This window comes from Caenorhabditis briggsae, assembly GCF_000004555.2.
Source record: "Caenorhabditis briggsae complete genome, chrII, whole genome shotgun sequence".
Classification (NCBI taxonomy): domain Eukaryota; kingdom Metazoa; phylum Nematoda; class Chromadorea; order Rhabditida; family Rhabditidae; genus Caenorhabditis; species Caenorhabditis briggsae.
In genome coordinates this window covers 10,720,593-10,738,574 of record NC_013486.2, presented here as the reverse complement: position 1 = coordinate 10,738,574, position 17,982 = coordinate 10,720,593, and the positions used below count along the sequence as shown (strand labels likewise).

Sequence of the window (17,982 nt, the reverse complement as noted above, 5' to 3'; positions counted from 1 at the left end):
TCATGAGAAAAACCATGCGGCAAAACCGTGCCAGGGTTGCAATTTAGGCTCCGCCCCCGACTCCGCCCACTTTTCTCCGGAGTTTTTTTTTTCCCCGGAAAATTTTTTCTCCGGAATTTGCGGGGTCTCTTTATTGATATTTTTCTTTTTTCCTTCTTTTCATACAAAATTTTGTTGATTCTGGCGATTCCAGACTGAATTAAAACATAATTGTATTTCTAGAAGTGGGTAAAATGGCTACAATCATTGGAGGAGGTCCCCGAAAGCCACCACGAATTATGAGAAGAAATGTAATGTTCAAACATGTTAAAAAAGGTAGAATTGTAATAGCAAAAACAGATAAATACTCATTTTCAGATTTACGGGATGATGAGGGAGAAAAATTAAAACGAGAAGGGTTTCAAGTGAAGTCCGGAGTGTTAACAGTGAACTATGTAAGACGGATTCTGTGATTGTGCACACTTCAACTAATTCTTTTCAGAATCATCCGTCGATGTTCAAACCAAAAATTTTACCGGGCCTGGCAAATGATGTAGAATCATACCCCTGTCGATTTTGTGAAGATAAACTTTTTTTGACATCTATAGGGCTCGAAAAACATGGAAGAGAATTTCATCCGCAAAATATGGACGACATTCAAGATGATATCAATACGATTTCAGGAGAATGGAAGAAAAGAGAGGTATTCAAACACAGAAAAAATTGTGAAGTTTCATAGTCCATATTTATAGTTTGAAAGAGCAAGATCTCGTGATCACCGAACAATGGACAGGCTGAGACATGAAGCACGAGCTCACCAGCAAATGAAAGCTGCATTAGGCAGAGGTCAGTAAAATGACATATTCAATGATCAATTATAAAGTTTTAGACGGTCCACCACCTGTAACAGGAGAACAATATGAAGCGTGCGTAATATGTAATATGCTTGTAAATATAGCTCACCCAACTGCAATGGAATCTCATCAAAGAGCCCACAAGAAAAATGATGAGCTTAGGTTACAGCTGATTGATCAATATGGAGGAGAGGCCGTTCAAAGATTAACTTGCGACTCATGTTCTTTGGTTTTCCCAGACAGTGATAAACTTAAAGCTCATGTGGCATCTCATCATGCTCGACGAAAAAAATACATTTGCAAATTTTGTGGACACATTTCGCAAAGTATGTCTGAGTTGAATCTTCATAAAAGCGACGTTCACAATTATGTAAGACAATTGGTTGAAACCCTTTTCTTAAATTTTCATTCAGAGTCCCTGGGCACAATTACCGGATTACCTTAAATACCGACGAACGTTTTATCAGTATGATGAAGAGCAAAAACGTGTAAGACCAAGAACTGAAATGAATGATGAGCCACCAGTACGGCAACCGATTATGGGAGAAATTTCGGAAGGAGACATGGCCGGACGAGTTACATGTCCGGATTGTGGATTGAAGTTAGAACGACCGCGGCTTTTATTCAAACATATGGAGCGAGTTCATTCAAAAGTATCATTCTGTTGTATGGGTGAGACTGGAGGTCTTCCGACATTTGAGTATGTTGCTCCTGTTTTTTTTAAAGGGTAATCACAATTTCGTTTTCAGAATTGAAGTATCGAACGGTGAAGTGTTCTGGACATGTTGCGATACAAAATTTAATAACCGCCCCGATTTTATTGAGCATCGGCGACTTCATATTCCAACCCAACACGAGGAGGTTATAATAGAGAATTCCATTGATCCTAATATGCCTTCAACTTCACAGTCAATGATTCAAGAGGATTCTCATGAAGATGGAGAAGCTCAGGACTTTGATCATGATCCAAACTACGATGGAATGGCGATGGTTCTGCCGGGAGAGTATGATTTCGAAGACATGGTCTACATTCAAAACGGAAGGAAGTTCCAATATATTCACATCCAAAACCCAGATGGAACTATTGACCCTCAACATGTTGTTCGACATTATATCGATGGTCACGATGATCAAGAAGATGAAGGGCCGATGCTAGTAGAAGATGGAGATATGATAATAGGAGAAGTCGATGAAACGGGTGTTGAAGTTAACGGATATGGGCACTTTCAAATGGATTTGGGTGGTGAATGGTCTGATATGGATAATATGGTAAAAATAGACTATTAAAGTTTCTTATTAGTATAACATAATTTTCAGCAAATGATGCTTGTTAATGAAGATGAAGTGATTGATGGAGAACGGGTGGAGGATCTGGATAATCATCACATCGATCACCATCAATTAATAGAAAATGCCGAGGAAGTGGAAGAAGAAGTTGTTGAAATTAATGGACAACCTCTATTTGATTGATCTCGATTTCATTGTCTTTGCGCTGTAAAATGTTTTTTTTTTCATTCAAAAAAAAATCGCGACACGTCATCACTAGAAATTTAACACTTTCTCGAGAAATGATCATTATTTTTCGATTTGGTTCTACGAAAATGTCACAAGTCGCAGCTACTATTCCGAAAAGAAGTTACAGAAAAGAGGCGATCATAGTGGTTGCTGTTGCCGGAGTCGCAATCATCGTCTGGAATTTGAGAGACAAACTTGTATTTTTAATATTCGTTTTTCTCTTATCTGAATCGGGTTATTTTAGTCGGACCTCTTTACCTCACTTGCGTTTTCAACTGCTTCTAACAGCGCAACCATTTCGGAGAAGTCTTCGTCCGAAGTCCCAAAATCATCGGAAGTCCAAGATTCGTCTCCGAAGCCAAATTCTGTTGATATCGCTCCAGAATCTGTCGCGGCGAAGTCATCGTCTTCTGAAAAAGCTGATCCACCACAGATTCCAGCTGAGCAACCACCGAAGGAAGTTGTGGGAAACACTTCCCCAGAATCGACTGAAAATGTAATGAAGCAAACATTTTGAAATCAATTAAGTAGTTATTTTCAGCCGAAAAATTCCGTCTACGTCGGGCTTCCAAAAGCTGATCCAACAACTGTCTCTACTTCGATCCAACCACCAAGCTGGCCAGGAGCAACTCCCCGTTGAACTAAATATAGTACATCCTTTATTGAGCAATAAAACATTAACCATTTGAACTAAAATAATCACAACCAATAGAGAAACACTAATAAAATACTTGAGCACAGGGGTAAAGGATCAAGACATATAAGACACAAAGTGAATATCCCGTTATAATAAAGAAGATTCGAAAAAATGCATATACAAAGAAAGTCGAATCTGGAAAAATGAACTCAACGGTATTGAAACACATCAAACTAAAAATAGATTCTAACATTATGCCTAACCCTAATTAAAAATACAGTACTCCATTTAATCGATATGCTTCGCTCCACCCTCGATCCATGGCCTCAACACTTCCCATCGTTCGGCAACTGGCCGCCCGAAAAATTCCATTTGAGTTGTGGAATATCGACGAGCTGGATTTCCAAAGTCGCGGAATCCAGAGTCCTTCCAATTGTAATTGAACTTCTCAAGTGCTGTACGAACTTCTGAAGCCTCTTTTAGAATGGGAAGAGGAACACTTTCCTTGAAATCCGGAATCAACACATTTGGGAAAATTAGAACAGATCGAAAGGCAAAGTGGCCACCGTAGATTGGATGGAGACTGAGTCCGATGAACTTCTGAAAAAAATGGGATGATTTTGGTTAGCAGATAACTTGTAAATTGAAGGCTTCAGTTTGATTAGCTTCGTTCTTTTTGCGTGAAAAATATCATAACTTCAGATATTCAAGCCATTTACACGTGAACTTCCAGCTTTTGCTCTTATCAGTTTAAGAGATCTGGGGGAGAAATCTGGAGCAGAGATAAGAAAGCGCTATAAAAGGGAAGAAAATCCAGTAGAATCTCCATCGAGTACTACAAACTCCATCAAATCATCGCCATGGCTCAATCCGTCCCACCAGGAGACATCCAAACCCAACCAAACGCCAAGATCGTCTTCAATGCTCCATACGACGACAAGCACACCTACCACATCAAGGTGATCAACTCGTCCGCCCGTCGTATTGGATACGGAATCAAGACCACCAACATGAAGCGTCTTGGCGTCGACCCACCATGCGGAGTTCTTGACCCAAAGGAGGCTGTCCTTCTCGCCGTTTCTTGCGATGCCTTCGCTTACGGACAAGAGGTAACGATTCGGAATTCAAAAGGAATTCTTCTGAATCTCTTCTATTTTTCAGGACACCAACAACGACCGTATCACCGTCGAGTGGACCAACACCCCAGACGGAGCTGCCAAGCAATTCCGCCGCGAGTGGTTCCAGGGAGACGGTATGGTTCGTCGCAAGAACCTCCCAATTGAGTACAACCCATAGGAGCTCAACGAAACTCTATCGTGTGATATTTTTATGTAATAAATTTTTTCATTCGGATTTTTTCTTTTGTATTACTTCAGAACTTACTAGATTCGGACCCATGCGACCTGATGAAGGCCATGCCAGCCCATCTTCTTGAAAATGGCATGGTTGATAATAGAAAGCAGCTCCTGCTACGTGTCCACAAGTTTGCATCAGAATTTTCGGACGACGTTGGGGCGTCATGAGTAGTCGTGTAGAATTTCAAAGTTTTCTTCGACTGATTGGAGTTTTTCGCTAAGATCCTCTAAGCGATCTTCCAGGAAGCTTTGGATTGGAGAAGAAACGAACTCGCTCATGTCAATCAAATGATCCAAACTGAAAAAATGTTTTTTAAACATTTTTCTAGTTCACAATTTCATAAGTTACCTCCATCGTTTTCTGAACGACCCATTTGCGAAATGCAACATCAAACATATCTGGAGTACTCAAGATCAATAAAGCCATTGTAGAATCATCATATGGAAGAGAGAAAGGATCTCCCACAGAACGGTTGTATGAGCCAATCTGAAAGTTTAGATTGAATTTCTTCTCTTAAAACAAACTGCGCTTACTCTGAACATATGAGTTTCAAATCCATCTTTTGACGGCAGATGCTGATCCACAGCTTTCTTTATGGACTCTGCCCGTTCCATGTCATCTGACTAGGTTACCATATTTTAAATGATTAAAAAGAGAATGAAGAAAAAAATGTTTGAAAGAATTCAGAAAACAATTGAAGTATTTTTAAACGCTATTTAGGACAGAAACAAAGAACGGACAATCTGGTCAGGCCATCATCTCCCAATAAGAATCTCTTCTTGTTTCACTGTGTGGCAAGTCGGAACAAGATGTGAGCGATTGTGTGTGTTTCTGATGACGAAGATAATGTCTCTTATCTGTTACTAGACGTTAGTATCGAAACGACAATAAATATGAACTAAAAGAACATTTTACGAGTACAATTTTTTGGGTTGATAGTGAATGAAAAACGTTTTTCAGTGTTATTTAAAAATATGTTAGCAGTTGTCAAGAAATAACAAAAACAAGAAAGAGACTTTGAGAATCTTTTCATGTTTTGTGCATCTTTTCACGTACTCTTCTTCTCTCACATCACGGGTGGTCCCCCGTATTCTGCGTCTCTATTCAATGAACTCACAATTGCAGATTTTTAGAAGCTAATATTGAACTAAATTCTTGAATACGTACAATGAATATTTAGAATGCGCCGGTTATGCTACTATTAACTAAACATTAATGTCTCAACAGATGACAAGGAAAAAAGAAAGAAAAATATTTTCCGGTAAACATGACGTTGTTACTGAATCACATGTAGACAGTGCGCCACGAAAGACAGAAGATATTATGTGCATAAATAATCATTTATTTAACAACCATATATTCAAATTAATCAGAGATCATTTATTTGTTACGCCCTCTAGTCTTTTTAGATGACCCTTCGTCATCAGAACTATCCGATGAATTGGAACTATCTGAAGACATTTGTTCGACATCTCGAACTTCTTGAACTTGATCTATGTCTCCTGGTCGATTTGGAATTCCGCTGATTTTTAGCTTGACACTTGGAGAGGAAGGACTCTGAAATATTATTTTATGTTTCTTTACAGTTGAAAAAAAAACAGAAAACTGTAGCCATATTTAGATGTTCCGCGCCTAAGAAGACGAAGAATGATACCTATGGCGTTGTTCTGGCACACATAATCAACGAAAGAGCCTTTGGAGCAGGCTCACTCGACTTTCAGCGTGCGGAGAGATCGAACTTGTGAGGGGAGGAACGACAAGCAAGCGCGCAGCCACTGCGCTATTCGTGCATCACTTGCACGGGTGCCTCCTTTCCCTATACAAGCGCGCGCGTATACTCACCTGTGGCGCGCCACTCAACGGCGATTGCGAAGATGTTGCGGCTCCTGGCATAGGTGGATTCTGCCACTGTTTTTCGTTTGGAGTCACGCCCAGTAACACTTGCTCTTGAATTGGTGACGTTTCTTCTGCTCCATAGCCTGTTCGAGGACTGTAATCACCATTCGTAGCAGAATTGACGAGTGGAGTACCAACTGTTCTGGTAGGAGCAGTTCCGCCATTGGAAGATGATGCAGAAGGTGACTGGAAGGAATTTTATGAATGCAGGACAGTTCACATGAATCATATGTTTGTGAGATCACATTTTGAACTGAATCAAAAAATGATGTATCGTCTCGAGACGTCAGCTACGATGAGTGGCATCACATACTCAAATATCGCAGTGAATGAAAAAAAAATGAAGGCATACCGCAATTATTGGTTTTTGAGCACTGGATTTGCCTAGTAAAATCTGTGGGCCAGAACTTTGAATCTTCGGATTGAGCAGCTGACCAGTTCTGAATTCATGCTCTTGTGGGAACGGGCGGGACGGATCTCCGATTTGCCATGTGAGTGGTGCCGAGACAGAATTGTGCTTACTAATTTGATGTGATAACTTGATAAGAGTTTCACTATTCACAGGACGCAACGCAGCTTCGTTCATTTTTTTCACTTTCTGGTTGGCCTACAAAAAAGGGAATTACGAAGGCGATAGCCGGAAAGATTCTTACATGGAAACAGGATCTCGTCAACGCGACTTCGCAAGCTTTCAGGTTATTTTCAACCTGTTGGATCACTTCATCTCGTTTCTCAACATGAGCTTTCAACGTTCGAATCAAACTTTCTCGTTCTTGGAATTCGGGCACTTTTTGCAGAAGTTTCCTCACACTTTCCTGTTTGGCATCAAATAGTCGAACTATGTTGGTAACGGATTCCCCACTTTTCAGCATAACACTTTTTTCTCTATTGATCAGTGTATCAATGATCTGTAAATTTACTGTCCTCGCAATATCCTTTTCACATTTTTTCACCATTTTGAGAACATTTTCCAAGTCATCTGCTGATTCGAGAAGCAAGTCCCTTAAACTTCGCTCGTCTGATTCTGTCATTTTCTTTCTGAATAAGAAATTGGATAACCAGAATCTGGACATAATCTAAAGATAGTCGGCCGATGGTACGGAGAGATTTGAAAATATTTGACCAAGGATTCCAGAAAAAATTTATAACCAAAACAACAGATATAAAAAAAGAACAACAAATAAATTTAACGATAGAGTCCAACAACAAAAAACGAGAGGGATAGATAAATTTAGAGAATTCTTCCTTTGTTTCTCAACTTGTTCATCTTTCTCTTCTTTACATCGTCGATACGCTTTTGGAGGTTCTTCTTTCTCTTGTCTTGCTTCTGTAAATTGGAAAAGTAATGTATTTAGAGCGTAAATTGAGTGCGGGACAAATTTTCACAACTGGCTCAAATCCCACGCTAATCGCATATAAACTGGAGAGAATGCGGGATAATCTATTATTCTGTGAAAGAACCCGCTCCCAGAACGCATCAACACAATGGCGGACAAGTCGGCTCATAGGGGCGCTGGTGGATACAACTCTGGCTATATGGGAGCAAGGAAACTAATCAACCCATCAGCCGTCTTTTAACTCTCTTTGACTTACAATAAACTAGGATTTCAATTTTGTTTCAAACTTTTTTAAAATTACATCAATCAGCAAAAAAACTCACCGTTTGTTTTTCATCATCCACCTTCTTCTCTCTGTTATCCCACTTTTGCTTCTTCCTCTCTTTCAGCTTGTTCTTCTTTGCCAGGGCCTTTTTCAACATTTCCAGGTTGTCCTTCACTTTTCCGCCAGCAGCTCTTTTCAGGGTTTTCTCCCACTTGAGCTCATCCTCCATGATAGTTGCTTTATGTGGATCAGCTTCACGGACTTTGGCAATAGTTGCTTTCGTCTCTTCAACCTTCGCGATCAGCGATTTGTAGTCTCTTCCTGTCAACTTCAGAGCACGATCTTTTTTCGCAGTCTGTAATACATTTGTACTTTATTTTTTCAATGAAGCATGTCACTTACTCTTATTTTCTTTCCTCTTTGTTTGTCCTCTTTGATTTCAAACTTCAGGTTATTGAAGGAGATTCCAGATGCTTTCTTCTCACTGACTTCTTCATTTTCAGCATTCTCAACAGTTTCGGTTTTTCTAAAAACGAGAAGATAACACTAATTTAGAAAAAAAAAGAGGTCTTACATTTTTGCTCCGTCTTTTCCCTTCTTCTCCTCGGCACGTCTCTGTTTCAATTTCAGCTTACTTTCTCTTCTTTTCAGACGTTTCTCCTCAGCAAGTTTCGCTGCCATGGCAGGTGTTACTTTGGCAGGCCCTTTGCCTTTTCGCTCAACTTTCATTTCTTTGAGTTTTTTCTGAAGTCGAAGCAATGCAATTTGGCGCTTGACTTCTGGAGATTCATTATCCTCGTCTTCTTCTAACTTCCTTATTTCCTTTTCAATTTTATCGTTCGACTTCAGTGTAGATGATGGTATAAGCTTAGCTTTCTTTGATGGCACTTCTTCTTCCTCCTCATCGGTCGAGTCGTTGTCTTCTTGAACAGCTGTGACACCGTTTTCCATTTCAGGTTTCTCATCTTCTTCTTCATCGTCGGAGGACTCTTCCTTTCTTTGTTTTTTGGCAGATGGCTCCTGAACGTCATTGTCTGAGTCATCGTTCTCATCGTCGTCGCTTTCCTCCTCATCTGAAGATTCTTCCTCGCTTGAATCCGCATTTTTCTTCTTCTCGGGTTTCGGGACCTTCTTTGAAGTTTCCTTCTTTTCATTTTGATCAGCCGGTCTTTTTATAGGAACAATCATTTTCTGTGGTTCAACCTTAGCATGCTTCTTGCTGTTCGACATCCATTCCAAAACTTCTTTCACGGTATTTAGGGTTAAACCGAGACCTTTCGCTAACTGTTGTTTTTGTTGTGCAGACATTGTCTTTCTTTCTTCTGTAAACGATATGGACAATGAAAATAACATGATTATTTTTCGAATATCTTAAAGTTTTTGTTCGAAAATAGATTGAAGAAAAACAATTCCAGAAATTTATTACATTTTAAGTAAATTTACTAGAAACCTTAGACTTCTGGCAGAAAAATCAAGCAGATACGGGTCGGGTCGAGTCAAACTTTTCCACCGACCCGACCCGCAACCAGCTTGGCTTTCACTATTAGAGAAAGGCTTACTTTTGCTCAACTGACGGTTCACCAGACTGTGCTTTCGCATCTTCAACGATTCTTTGACATCGTCATCAAATCCCCAAATATTCACAGGAACCAAGTTGCAGAATGCCATCATCTATAACAATATTTTCAAATTACCCCGGTTCTTCATGCTTCTACTTACTTCTTTCTCAAGAACGTCCACCGCATCTTGCGTAGTTTCCGACTCTTCCGGCATCTGAAAAATAATAAAAATATGCTGAGAACCAAACCGGTGTTCTATGAAAATGGAAAAAGAAGAGAAAAATGTTAAAATTGCAGAAAGGAACAATGCGCTAAACCACGCTCGCATCGTAATTTCGGAGTGTCGTTGCGACTTTTTTTGAATCATCATTTTCCCACGTTTTTTCTTCGAATAAATATTTAGCTCATCAAAATTGTGTCCTAAAAAAAGTCAGAAATTATTCAAGTTTTCAGATGGGTGTTGATTCATATAATCCAACTGTGCGTGCACGCCTCACAAATGCACCGAAAACACGGGTTCTGAACTTGAAGGAATCTGCTCTCCATCGAGTTCCTGATAATCTCAGTGCACTGACCATGCTCAAGCATCTGGATGTGAGCATAAATTATCTCACTCAGATACCACCTTTTATCGGATCAATGTCACAACTCAAAGAATTGAATTTGGCCCGGAATCAACTTGGTGTGAATTTGAAATTCAATTAGATTTTAACTTTGAATACCTCTTGCAGAAGCTCTTCCTACTGAAATTGGTTTGCTACCCTGTCTAGAAGTGCTGAAAGTTTCACAAAACAAACTCACAGATCTTCCCGATCTTTCAAAGTGTGTTCTATTGAAAACTGTGGAAGCAAGTGAAAATCATTTCACTGCTTTCCCATTGGGTGTTTGTCATTCTCCTAGTCTCGAAACATGCATATTCACAGACAACCGAATTGAAAGTTTTCCTGACGAAGTAAGTCTTTTTTACAATCGTATTTAAATTCTATTCAATAATTTAGATTCATTCACTGCGGGCAATCAGCTTGATCCTCAACAAAAACCGGCTTCTCTCACTCAACACCGTTAATTTGCTGCGCTGTGAACGATTGCGCGCTGTGAACGTTGACGATAACCAACTGAATCACGATGAAATCGAGCAATTCGTTGCTAACGCTCCACGAGAAATTCGAATTTCGTTCGATGGAAATGTGGCTCCAAAACATACGGCTGATTTGCAGGTATGTCCGAAAGTTAGCCTCAGTTTTTTTTCCAGCCTAGAAGTTAGCAAGTTCTTGATGACTTTCAGTCATGCTTATTCTATGAATTACAAAGAAAACACTTATTTAGCAAAACGCAGAATCCCCGCTGAACAGCGGGACGCTAAAATAATTTGGGGCAGTGGGCGGAGTTTAACTTTGTCGCAACGGAAAAATTTACGGATAGACTTGAATTCATATTAAACAGTGTCTTGTTAGCTTGCAATCTTCTCGTTGTCCTTTCCGCGGAGTTCCAAGACTCGCATTTTCTGTGCATTTCATACTCCGTGTTTACACCAGAAACATAACATCGGACGACAGATGGTCAAGAGCTGGTTTTCAATTCGTTCGATTTTTCGGTTGTATAACCATTTACACTAATCATATTGCTTACAGGAAATGGGCAATGACTCCTCGAAATCAAAGTCCGTCACCAGCAATGCCCGCAAACTCATTGGTAATCAATCCTTTATTTATATTACTTAATTACTATTCTTTTCAGGTCAGTCGGGTCCTTCCACATCAACTGTTAATAAACACCTTGAGATGGCAAGCAAAAGTCGAGTTCTACAACTGAAGGGAACTGGACTGAAGAAAATTCCTGATGAAGTAGAGCAGTTAGCAGGAGTATTGCGGAACTTGGAGTTGAGCGAGAACAAAATCCGCGAGATACCGGTTTTCATCGGACTGTTCTCACAATTAAAACAACTTCATTTATCCAATAACTGCCTAGAAAGTTTACCAGATGAAATTGGTTCAATGAAAAAACTAGAAATTTTGAACCTTGGAGGTAACAAAATCAAGAACCTACCAGATACGATAGCTGGATGTACGGACTTGCGAACGATTGATGTCTCCTCTAACTCTTTTTCGGAGTTTCCTATTTCTATTATTGCCTGTTTGCAACTTGATATACTAAACTTGAATGAAAATCAAATTGAAACACTTCCTGATGACGTAAGTTGTTAATAATGGCATAATAAAAAGCAGAAAACCTATTTCAGGTATCAAAATTGCAAGTCATTGAACTCAGTCTCAGCCAGAATCGTCTAAAAACTTTGAATTCATCGAACCTCTCAAAATCTCATCGACTTCGCACTCTCCGAGTGGATGGAAACTGTCTAGAAAAAACTGAGTTTGCTCGTGATCTTCTCGAATCTTCTACTGTGTCCGTTATCACTTATGATGGGAACCGTTTCCAGTTGAAAGATTTCCAAGACTTGCCCGGATATGATGCTTATCAAGAACGATTCACCGCTACTAAAAGAAAGATTTAATAATGCCTCTCATCGCCATTTTTCAAATATATAATATTTATTATGTTTATTTGAGTCTGTAAAACCTCCGGTTGTTTCTTATCATAGTTATTCAGCTTGATGATTCAATGAACATTTTACTTCTGTAAATACCCTCTTGCGATGCGCTACCACCGGTTTTGATATACCCGAGCCATGTGTATTTTAATATATTTCTACGTATTTAAATGCAAAGTTTCATTCACATAAAATCAAAAGTGAGTACAAAAACGACTAAAATAAATGAGTATAATAATATGTACAAATGACGACCAACAATATAAATTTTCGACAACTAAATTAGATTCGAAGTCTGCTCATTTCCAAATTGATAGTAGATGCCGCATGCACGTTTCCATAAACTCCTGGCATTCCGGGTCGAGCACGTCCGATTCCCCAACTAACGACGCCTGTGAGCTCCCAGTGACCATCACGAGCACACATTAACGGTCCGCCGCTGTCGCCCTGAAAATTAAAATTTCACGTGACCGGTGACGTTTGCAGCTGAGTGATATAAAATAGTTATAGCTCCCACTGTCCATTAGAACCATGTACTAGCTGACAAGTGCGATCTCTAGGGGCTGAAAATAGGAGCCCAGCTACTCGGTGAGTTTCTAATTCTCCTTATACTTAAAATCAGTAGTACCTGACAAGAATCGATTTTCCCATAACTGTATCCAGCACATAACATTGACGGCAAATGTATGTGTCTTATGTAGTTCGGAAGACTGCTGCAGAAGAGAGTGGATAAGAGGGGAACATGAATCTCTCGCAATGTTGGTGCAGATGCAGAGCTGCCCCCAAGTGTAGATCCCCAACCAGTGAGAACCCTTGCAGTCCCTCATACCTCATAATAGCAAAATCGTAGGAGCTGGGGAATCCTATGTTGTACCACGGGTGTATCTGAATTTCAACAAACGCGTTTTTTTCTTCAGTATGACATATACTTCCCACATAATCCGCTGGTTCCTGCGCGGATCTCACTTGAGCCAACTCGAGATTCGTCGAATGTTGTCCGCATTCGTCGTCAAGAGTGTATTCCTTTTCGTTGATTGCGCTCACTGTGCCGATTATCACAATGAAAACAACTAATCGACAGTACGGTCGCAAGGAATTTGTTGTGCGCAGACAACTTTTTTTTTCGAATGACATCAAAATACAATAATTGGCGCCATTTCGTAGATCGTGACCTACCTCTTCCCGCCAAAAGTGTTTTGAAACTTAAAAAACCTGATTCTTAAATATTCATTTAGCTAACAAATTCTCCCTCCCTTTTCTCAATTCTTCCCTATTAATAATTAGTTCAAATTTCAGATTTAAATATGTTGGATCTGACAAACCAGGAGTCAGACTCGTCAGAGAACGGCAACAGTAAATACGCTGATTCTACAGATGGTCGAGGTATTGGCACTAGCCGGAGGCTTGATGATGAAGATCTGGATGAACGGCGAAAAGATTTGGCAGATTTGGTCTTTTGGGTATGTGACAGGAAGTTGATATTAATGTTTTCAATTAATAAAACTACAGATGAGTGGTCTGAAAGCGACAACGCTGCCATTGGATGACCACACTAGTCTTTGTAATGGACGAGCATTCGCGGAGATCCTTCATGAAATGTAAGATACTTCAGTTTAAAATGAGAACTGATTGACTCCGATTTATTTCTAGTGACAGAAGCTTTTTCGACGAAAGATGGCTGGAAACGATGCCGGAAATGCGAACATCATCAAACCTTGTTGTGAAACGTAGCAACCTTCGTAAACTATGGCGCAAAATGTCGGACTACATCCAAGTGCTCAACCGAAAAGTCGTTAGTACTCGCTGGACAGAAATCGGAGATCGCCTTGATGGTTTAGATGAGACGGACATTCCGGTTGCAGCTGATCTTGCTATGGCTGTTGTGTCTCTTGCTTTTATAGGAAAAACACAAGAAAAATATATCCAATATTCTCAAGAGCTTCCTGCTGGAGAGCACCAACACATGATGGCGAATGTTGCGCGGTTGGTTCAAATCGTAATGGAAGAACTTCCTGAAGTTCCAACGTTTCATGAGATATCAGAACTCGATGGATCTCAAAACGAACTGAATAGCTCACATGTCGAATCATCAGTGATCACAAATGGAAACGGATCAGCAGAACGTCGGAGTACATTGTCGGCGAATGACCAAGTACTTGTTGAAGCACAGCTGGAAATAGACGAATTGCGTTCTGAAAGAGACAATCTGATAAAAGACGTGGAGCGTCTGACAAAAGCTTTAGAATCATCCCAACTCGACACTTCTACATGCTCGGAACCTAATGAGCTCAGTATACTTGAGAAGCAAAACGAAGAGCTTCGAGTGAAACGACGACAAGCTGAGGAAAGAGTCCTGGAACTGGAAGCATCAATGGAGCATTTCCAAGCAATTGTTGTTAAACTGACCGATGAGAATGACACACTTCAGTCTGGACAAAAAGAATTGAACATGCTCAAAACTCATTTGGATACTGCTCAGTCGGATGTAGAAGAATGGAGAACAATTGCCAACAAATATCAGTCGGATGCTGAGATGCTGAAAAAACGAGAAAAAGAGGTTAAAGAACTTCAAGGACAAGTTAAATCACTCACATCGCGACTTGAACATCATGTGAAGACTGCCACCATTGACGAAGATAACAAAGCAGGAATAGTACAGTTGCGATCTCAAATCGGCACATTGACAGCGAACAACGTCGAGCTAAATGTGGGATTAGAATCCAAAAAGAGGATCGTGGAACAACTCGAACTTCAATTGATTCAATATAAGGAGAAGGTGAAAGAACTAGAAGATAGAAAAGAAGATCTCATTGCCGAAAGAAACGAACTTGAAAACAAGCTGTTATTCAGTGAGTGACTAGTCGATAGATTCTCATTTTAAGTGTCCTTTTTCAGAAGAGTCTGTTACGCCACGATCTCTTCACGAGTCGATGTTTGAGGCTGGACACTTATCCTTCGAGTAAGTTACTATACCGGCAGCAATCTCACTCTTACATCCCCTAGACCTTTCAGCGACAAAACCAAGTTGCCTCTGGAAATTGAAAACAAACGACTGACGGAACGAATTCAGGAGCTAGAATCACTTGAACCACTCAAGGGCGAGATTATCAAAATGAAAAGTCAAAACGGCGTTCTAGAAGAAGAGAAACTTGTAATTACTAAACAAATGGAGGAACTTGAGCGCCAAGTAGCTGATTTGCAAGAAAAACTGACGAAAAATCAACAGCATGCGAGTGGGGATGTTGTCGAGCTGAAAGTGCAGTTGGAGAAAGCAAATGTCGAAGTAGAACGAATGAGAGAAACTGAGATGAGAACGGAAGCGAAATTGGCAGGAGTAGAGGAACTTCTCCGAAAGAGGAATGTTGAAAAAGAAGCCAACGAAACTGCATTACAGAAAGCCAAAGCTGTAATTGACGAGCTGGTTAGTTAGAAACAACCACGGTACAAGTTTCAATTAGTTTATTTTTTCTAGGAAAGCAGGAATCGTCCGGTGGGAGAAGATAACAAAACTTCCGTTCAGGACTTCAAGGAATTGAAAACGGAAAATGAGTTACTTCGCCAGAAGAACGAGGCTTTGGAAACCGCTTTAAACACAACGACACAAAGTCTAGAGCAGGAGAATCGGCTGATCACTAGTGCTGCTCATCAGCAGGTTTGTGTTTTCCACAAAACTGTATTCAGTTTGGTTTACAGATATTGGATCGTTCATCTGACAGCATGATGATTATGAGAGCTCAAGCTGGATCCGATCATCCACAGACTCTGTTAGACACGCAAAAAATGACGAGGGCTCTTCCATGGAGGTAAGATTTTCTTTTGAAAATTGGATGTCTTTGAAATTATAAAACGTCTTCTTTTCTCTAAGAATTTTACATTCGGTTTCAGGTTTTCATGAGTCACTCTCTCTCTGTGTTACATATAAGGTAAAAGTGCACGTCTTTTGTTTTTTATGTGGTTTTGAGCTAGTACTTACCCTCAATTAACACATATGCATGTACACCGTAATCTTAAATTCGAGAGCACACCAATGCACTCAATTTAGATCACACTCTTCCGCCGTTTGCCCAATCGAGCCGACGGTAATGAAGATGTGAGTCGAACTTGCATGGTCTTCTAGTTTACCCCCTTGTCCACGTTGTGTAATCAACTACTGCATTGTCCCCCACAGAATCTAACCTAGATGTTTCATTTTTTGGTTTATTTTTGCAGATTCGGCATCAGCAGCATGCTCATCATCTTCATGGTTTGGTTTTTCATAAACACGTTCTGCGAGGTAAATGCACCTCCGAAAGCCTAATACATTTTTCCATTTCTGATACATTTTCCTACGTTTCCCTTTTTCCTGTATTTTCACATTAACCACCCATCCACCGTACTCTATGTGAATAATGTTTCTGTCATTTTCTTTTCCTTTGTTTTGAAACATTCTGTTTTGAAGGCGGGTAAAAAATACAGAAACCAAAGAAACCATCTCTCTTCATTGCCTTTTTCATATCCCCAGGTTCCCCACAGTATCCTCATTTCAGGCTGATTTCTTCGACAAAAATGCAGATATGAATTCAAGTTGTGATAACAGACTTTTGCTTCCAGATCACCGGTATTATGGTTAATTTTAGTTCTCTTAATTTATTCACTTTATTTGATGAATTTTGTGACTCGGCCTCTCCTTCTCGCCGCTGAGATTTATCTGTACATTGTGCAAACCCTGTCTTCACCTTTCTTCTTCCTCTGAAATTTACTTTTTTTGTATTCGAAATGTATACAAACTCATCCATATCAATTTCTCCCTTTCCATTTCTAGAACCACATCTTCATATAGACGCACTCCCTATATCATTTCAATGCCTGTTCTACTTCCTTTCAGATGTGTTCTAAAATGAATTTTATATCATAAAGAATTTGTTCACTAAATATTCTAATAAGTACTATCACATGGTGGGAAGGTTTTGACCAGTGAATTTCTTTATTCCAAGACATGTGCTAAACTCGTTAAATTTTCATTAGAGAGATCGATGAAGTATGCGTTATGTGGACAATTGAATATAAAAAATGTGGCATGGAGCAGGAAACAATTTGGTACATATGCAAAAGAACGGTTTTTGGAGGTAGCTAATCTGGAAATATCAGTAGTGACATCGTCTATTTTTCAGAATCTCGCTGCAGCTCCTCCCTCAAAACATCCTCGCTTAGTCTCTGATTCTGACGAAAAATCGGCAATGTCGGTGCTAATTCCCCTTGTTACTGTCGACGGTCGTGATTCTGTTCTCTTGACGAAACGATCGATTCATCTTCGATCGCATCGTGGTGAAGTATGTTTTCCAGGCGGAAGAAAAGAATCAGGAGAAACCACAACTGAAACAGCTTTGAGAGAAACGTTCGAAGAAATTGGGTTAGAATCGAAAGATGTCGAAATATGGGGTCATCTGAAAAGTGTTGTCCGGAGACAAGCTGATTTTGTTGTCACACCGATAGTTGGATACGTACGAGATGAGAGAGTGCTCAATTCGTTAATTGTGAATTCTGACGAAGTTCAATCAGTTTTCTCGATACCCATCGATGAGTTGGCAAAGAAAGCAGGGATCACTAAATTTGCCAGCAGTAAACTGAAATACACTCTGCCAGTTTTTGATTCAGAGGAATTCAAGGTGATTATAAAAGTTTTCGAATTTGTAATAATTGTTTCAGATTCACCATAATGACGCCAAGGAATACCTACATCCAAGTCAACGAGTATGGGGATTGTCAGCAGTTATGCTTCATCAGGCGCTGACTCTGCTTAATCCAGGTGTTTATAAGCATGATGTTGTCGTGAAATTTTTTTAGAATCCTAATTTCTTTCCCGACATGTTAGGTTATTTTAGTATTATCTGTCAGATTTTTATCATAAATCATATTTTAAACATTCGTTTCTGAAACTAAAATTTTGTGTTTCTTGTTTTTATGAAAAATGTATTATCAATCGGGACGAATTAGATCAGACAGAGCCGAATATAAAACATTGTAACCGGACGGTTAGGTTCGAAAATTGAAGAACGG

General features: G+C 39.8%; 10 protein-coding genes across 10 annotated transcripts; 6 read left to right on the top strand and 4 right to left on the bottom strand.

The window, feature by feature from the left end:
* Positions 1–233: 233 nt before the first annotated feature.
* CBG02280 lies at positions 234–2,303 on the top strand (the record flags this gene model as incomplete). The annotated part of the gene is made up of 8 exons (XM_002630569.1): positions 234–315; positions 358–434; positions 482–682; positions 732–825; positions 869–1,203; positions 1,247–1,533; positions 1,583–2,102; positions 2,151–2,303. 8 exons carry the CDS (start codon positions 234–236, stop codon positions 2,301–2,303), a joined length of 1,749 nt encoding a protein of 582 aa, XP_002630615.1.
* Positions 2,304–2,434: 131 nt separating this feature from the next.
* On the top strand, positions 2,435–2,988 carry CBG02281 (the record flags this gene model as incomplete). The annotated part of the gene is made up of 3 exons (XM_045242642.1): positions 2,435–2,491; positions 2,593–2,844; positions 2,890–2,988. The coding sequence occupies 3 exons, from the start codon at positions 2,435–2,437 to the stop codon at positions 2,986–2,988; spliced, it is 408 nt and encodes a 135-aa protein (XP_045092352.1).
* Positions 2,989–3,273: 285 nt separating this feature from the next.
* On the bottom strand, positions 3,274–4,955 carry CBG28142 (the record flags this gene model as incomplete). The annotated part of the gene is given in 6 exon segments (XM_045242641.1): positions 3,274–3,585; positions 4,369–4,506; positions 4,509–4,619; positions 4,624–4,638; positions 4,690–4,827; positions 4,875–4,955. Coding segments are annotated over 6 exon segments (795 nt in total).
* Positions 3,846–4,281, top strand: CBG02283 (the record flags this gene model as incomplete). The annotated part of the gene is made up of 2 exons (XM_002630572.1): positions 3,846–4,094; positions 4,147–4,281. The coding sequence occupies 2 exons, from the start codon at positions 3,846–3,848 to the stop codon at positions 4,279–4,281; spliced, it is 384 nt and encodes a 127-aa protein (XP_002630618.1).
* A 766-nt stretch (positions 4,956–5,721) lies between the features above and the next one.
* On the bottom strand, positions 5,722–7,268 carry Cbr-mdt-4 (the record flags this gene model as incomplete). The annotated part of the gene is made up of 5 exons (XM_002630571.2): positions 5,722–5,898; positions 6,184–6,423; positions 6,590–6,844; positions 6,891–7,145; positions 7,191–7,268. The coding sequence occupies 5 exons, from the start codon at positions 7,266–7,268 to the stop codon at positions 5,722–5,724; spliced, it is 1,005 nt and encodes a 334-aa protein (XP_002630617.2).
* Positions 7,269–7,468: 200 nt separating this feature from the next.
* On the bottom strand, positions 7,469–9,612 carry CBG02284 (the record flags this gene model as incomplete). The annotated part of the gene is made up of 6 exons (XM_002630573.1): positions 7,469–7,564; positions 7,898–8,194; positions 8,242–8,365; positions 8,414–9,161; positions 9,399–9,510; positions 9,559–9,612. The coding sequence occupies 6 exons, from the start codon at positions 9,610–9,612 to the stop codon at positions 7,469–7,471; spliced, it is 1,431 nt and encodes a 476-aa protein (XP_002630619.1).
* Positions 9,613–9,851: 239 nt separating this feature from the next.
* CBG02285 lies at positions 9,852–11,910 on the top strand (the record flags this gene model as incomplete). Its single annotated transcript, XM_045242640.1, has 6 exons — positions 9,852–10,080; positions 10,130–10,350; positions 10,397–10,615; positions 11,030–11,090; positions 11,136–11,590; positions 11,638–11,910. The coding sequence occupies 6 exons, from the start codon at positions 9,852–9,854 to the stop codon at positions 11,908–11,910; spliced, it is 1,458 nt and encodes a 485-aa protein (XP_045092351.1).
* Positions 11,911–12,228: 318 nt separating this feature from the next.
* Positions 12,229–12,949, bottom strand: CBG02286 (the record flags this gene model as incomplete). The annotated part of the gene is made up of 3 exons (XM_045242639.1): positions 12,229–12,393; positions 12,776–12,831; positions 12,883–12,949. The coding sequence occupies 3 exons, from the start codon at positions 12,947–12,949 to the stop codon at positions 12,229–12,231; spliced, it is 288 nt and encodes a 95-aa protein (XP_045092350.1).
* Positions 12,950–13,250: 301 nt separating this feature from the next.
* On the top strand, positions 13,251–16,243 carry Cbr-zyg-12 (the record flags this gene model as incomplete). The annotated part of the gene is made up of 8 exons (XM_045242638.1): positions 13,251–13,406; positions 13,456–13,544; positions 13,597–14,795; positions 14,842–14,905; positions 14,959–15,367; positions 15,419–15,598; positions 15,640–15,749; positions 16,156–16,243. 8 exons carry the CDS (start codon positions 13,251–13,253, stop codon positions 16,241–16,243), a joined length of 2,295 nt encoding a protein of 764 aa, XP_045092349.1.
* Positions 16,244–16,958: 715 nt separating this feature from the next.
* Cbr-ndx-3 lies at positions 16,959–17,769 on the top strand (the record flags this gene model as incomplete). Its single annotated transcript, XM_045242637.1, has 3 exons — positions 16,959–17,051; positions 17,097–17,591; positions 17,632–17,769. The coding sequence occupies 3 exons, from the start codon at positions 16,959–16,961 to the stop codon at positions 17,767–17,769; spliced, it is 726 nt and encodes a 241-aa protein (XP_045092348.1).
* Between the last annotated feature and the right edge of the window lie 213 nt (positions 17,770–17,982).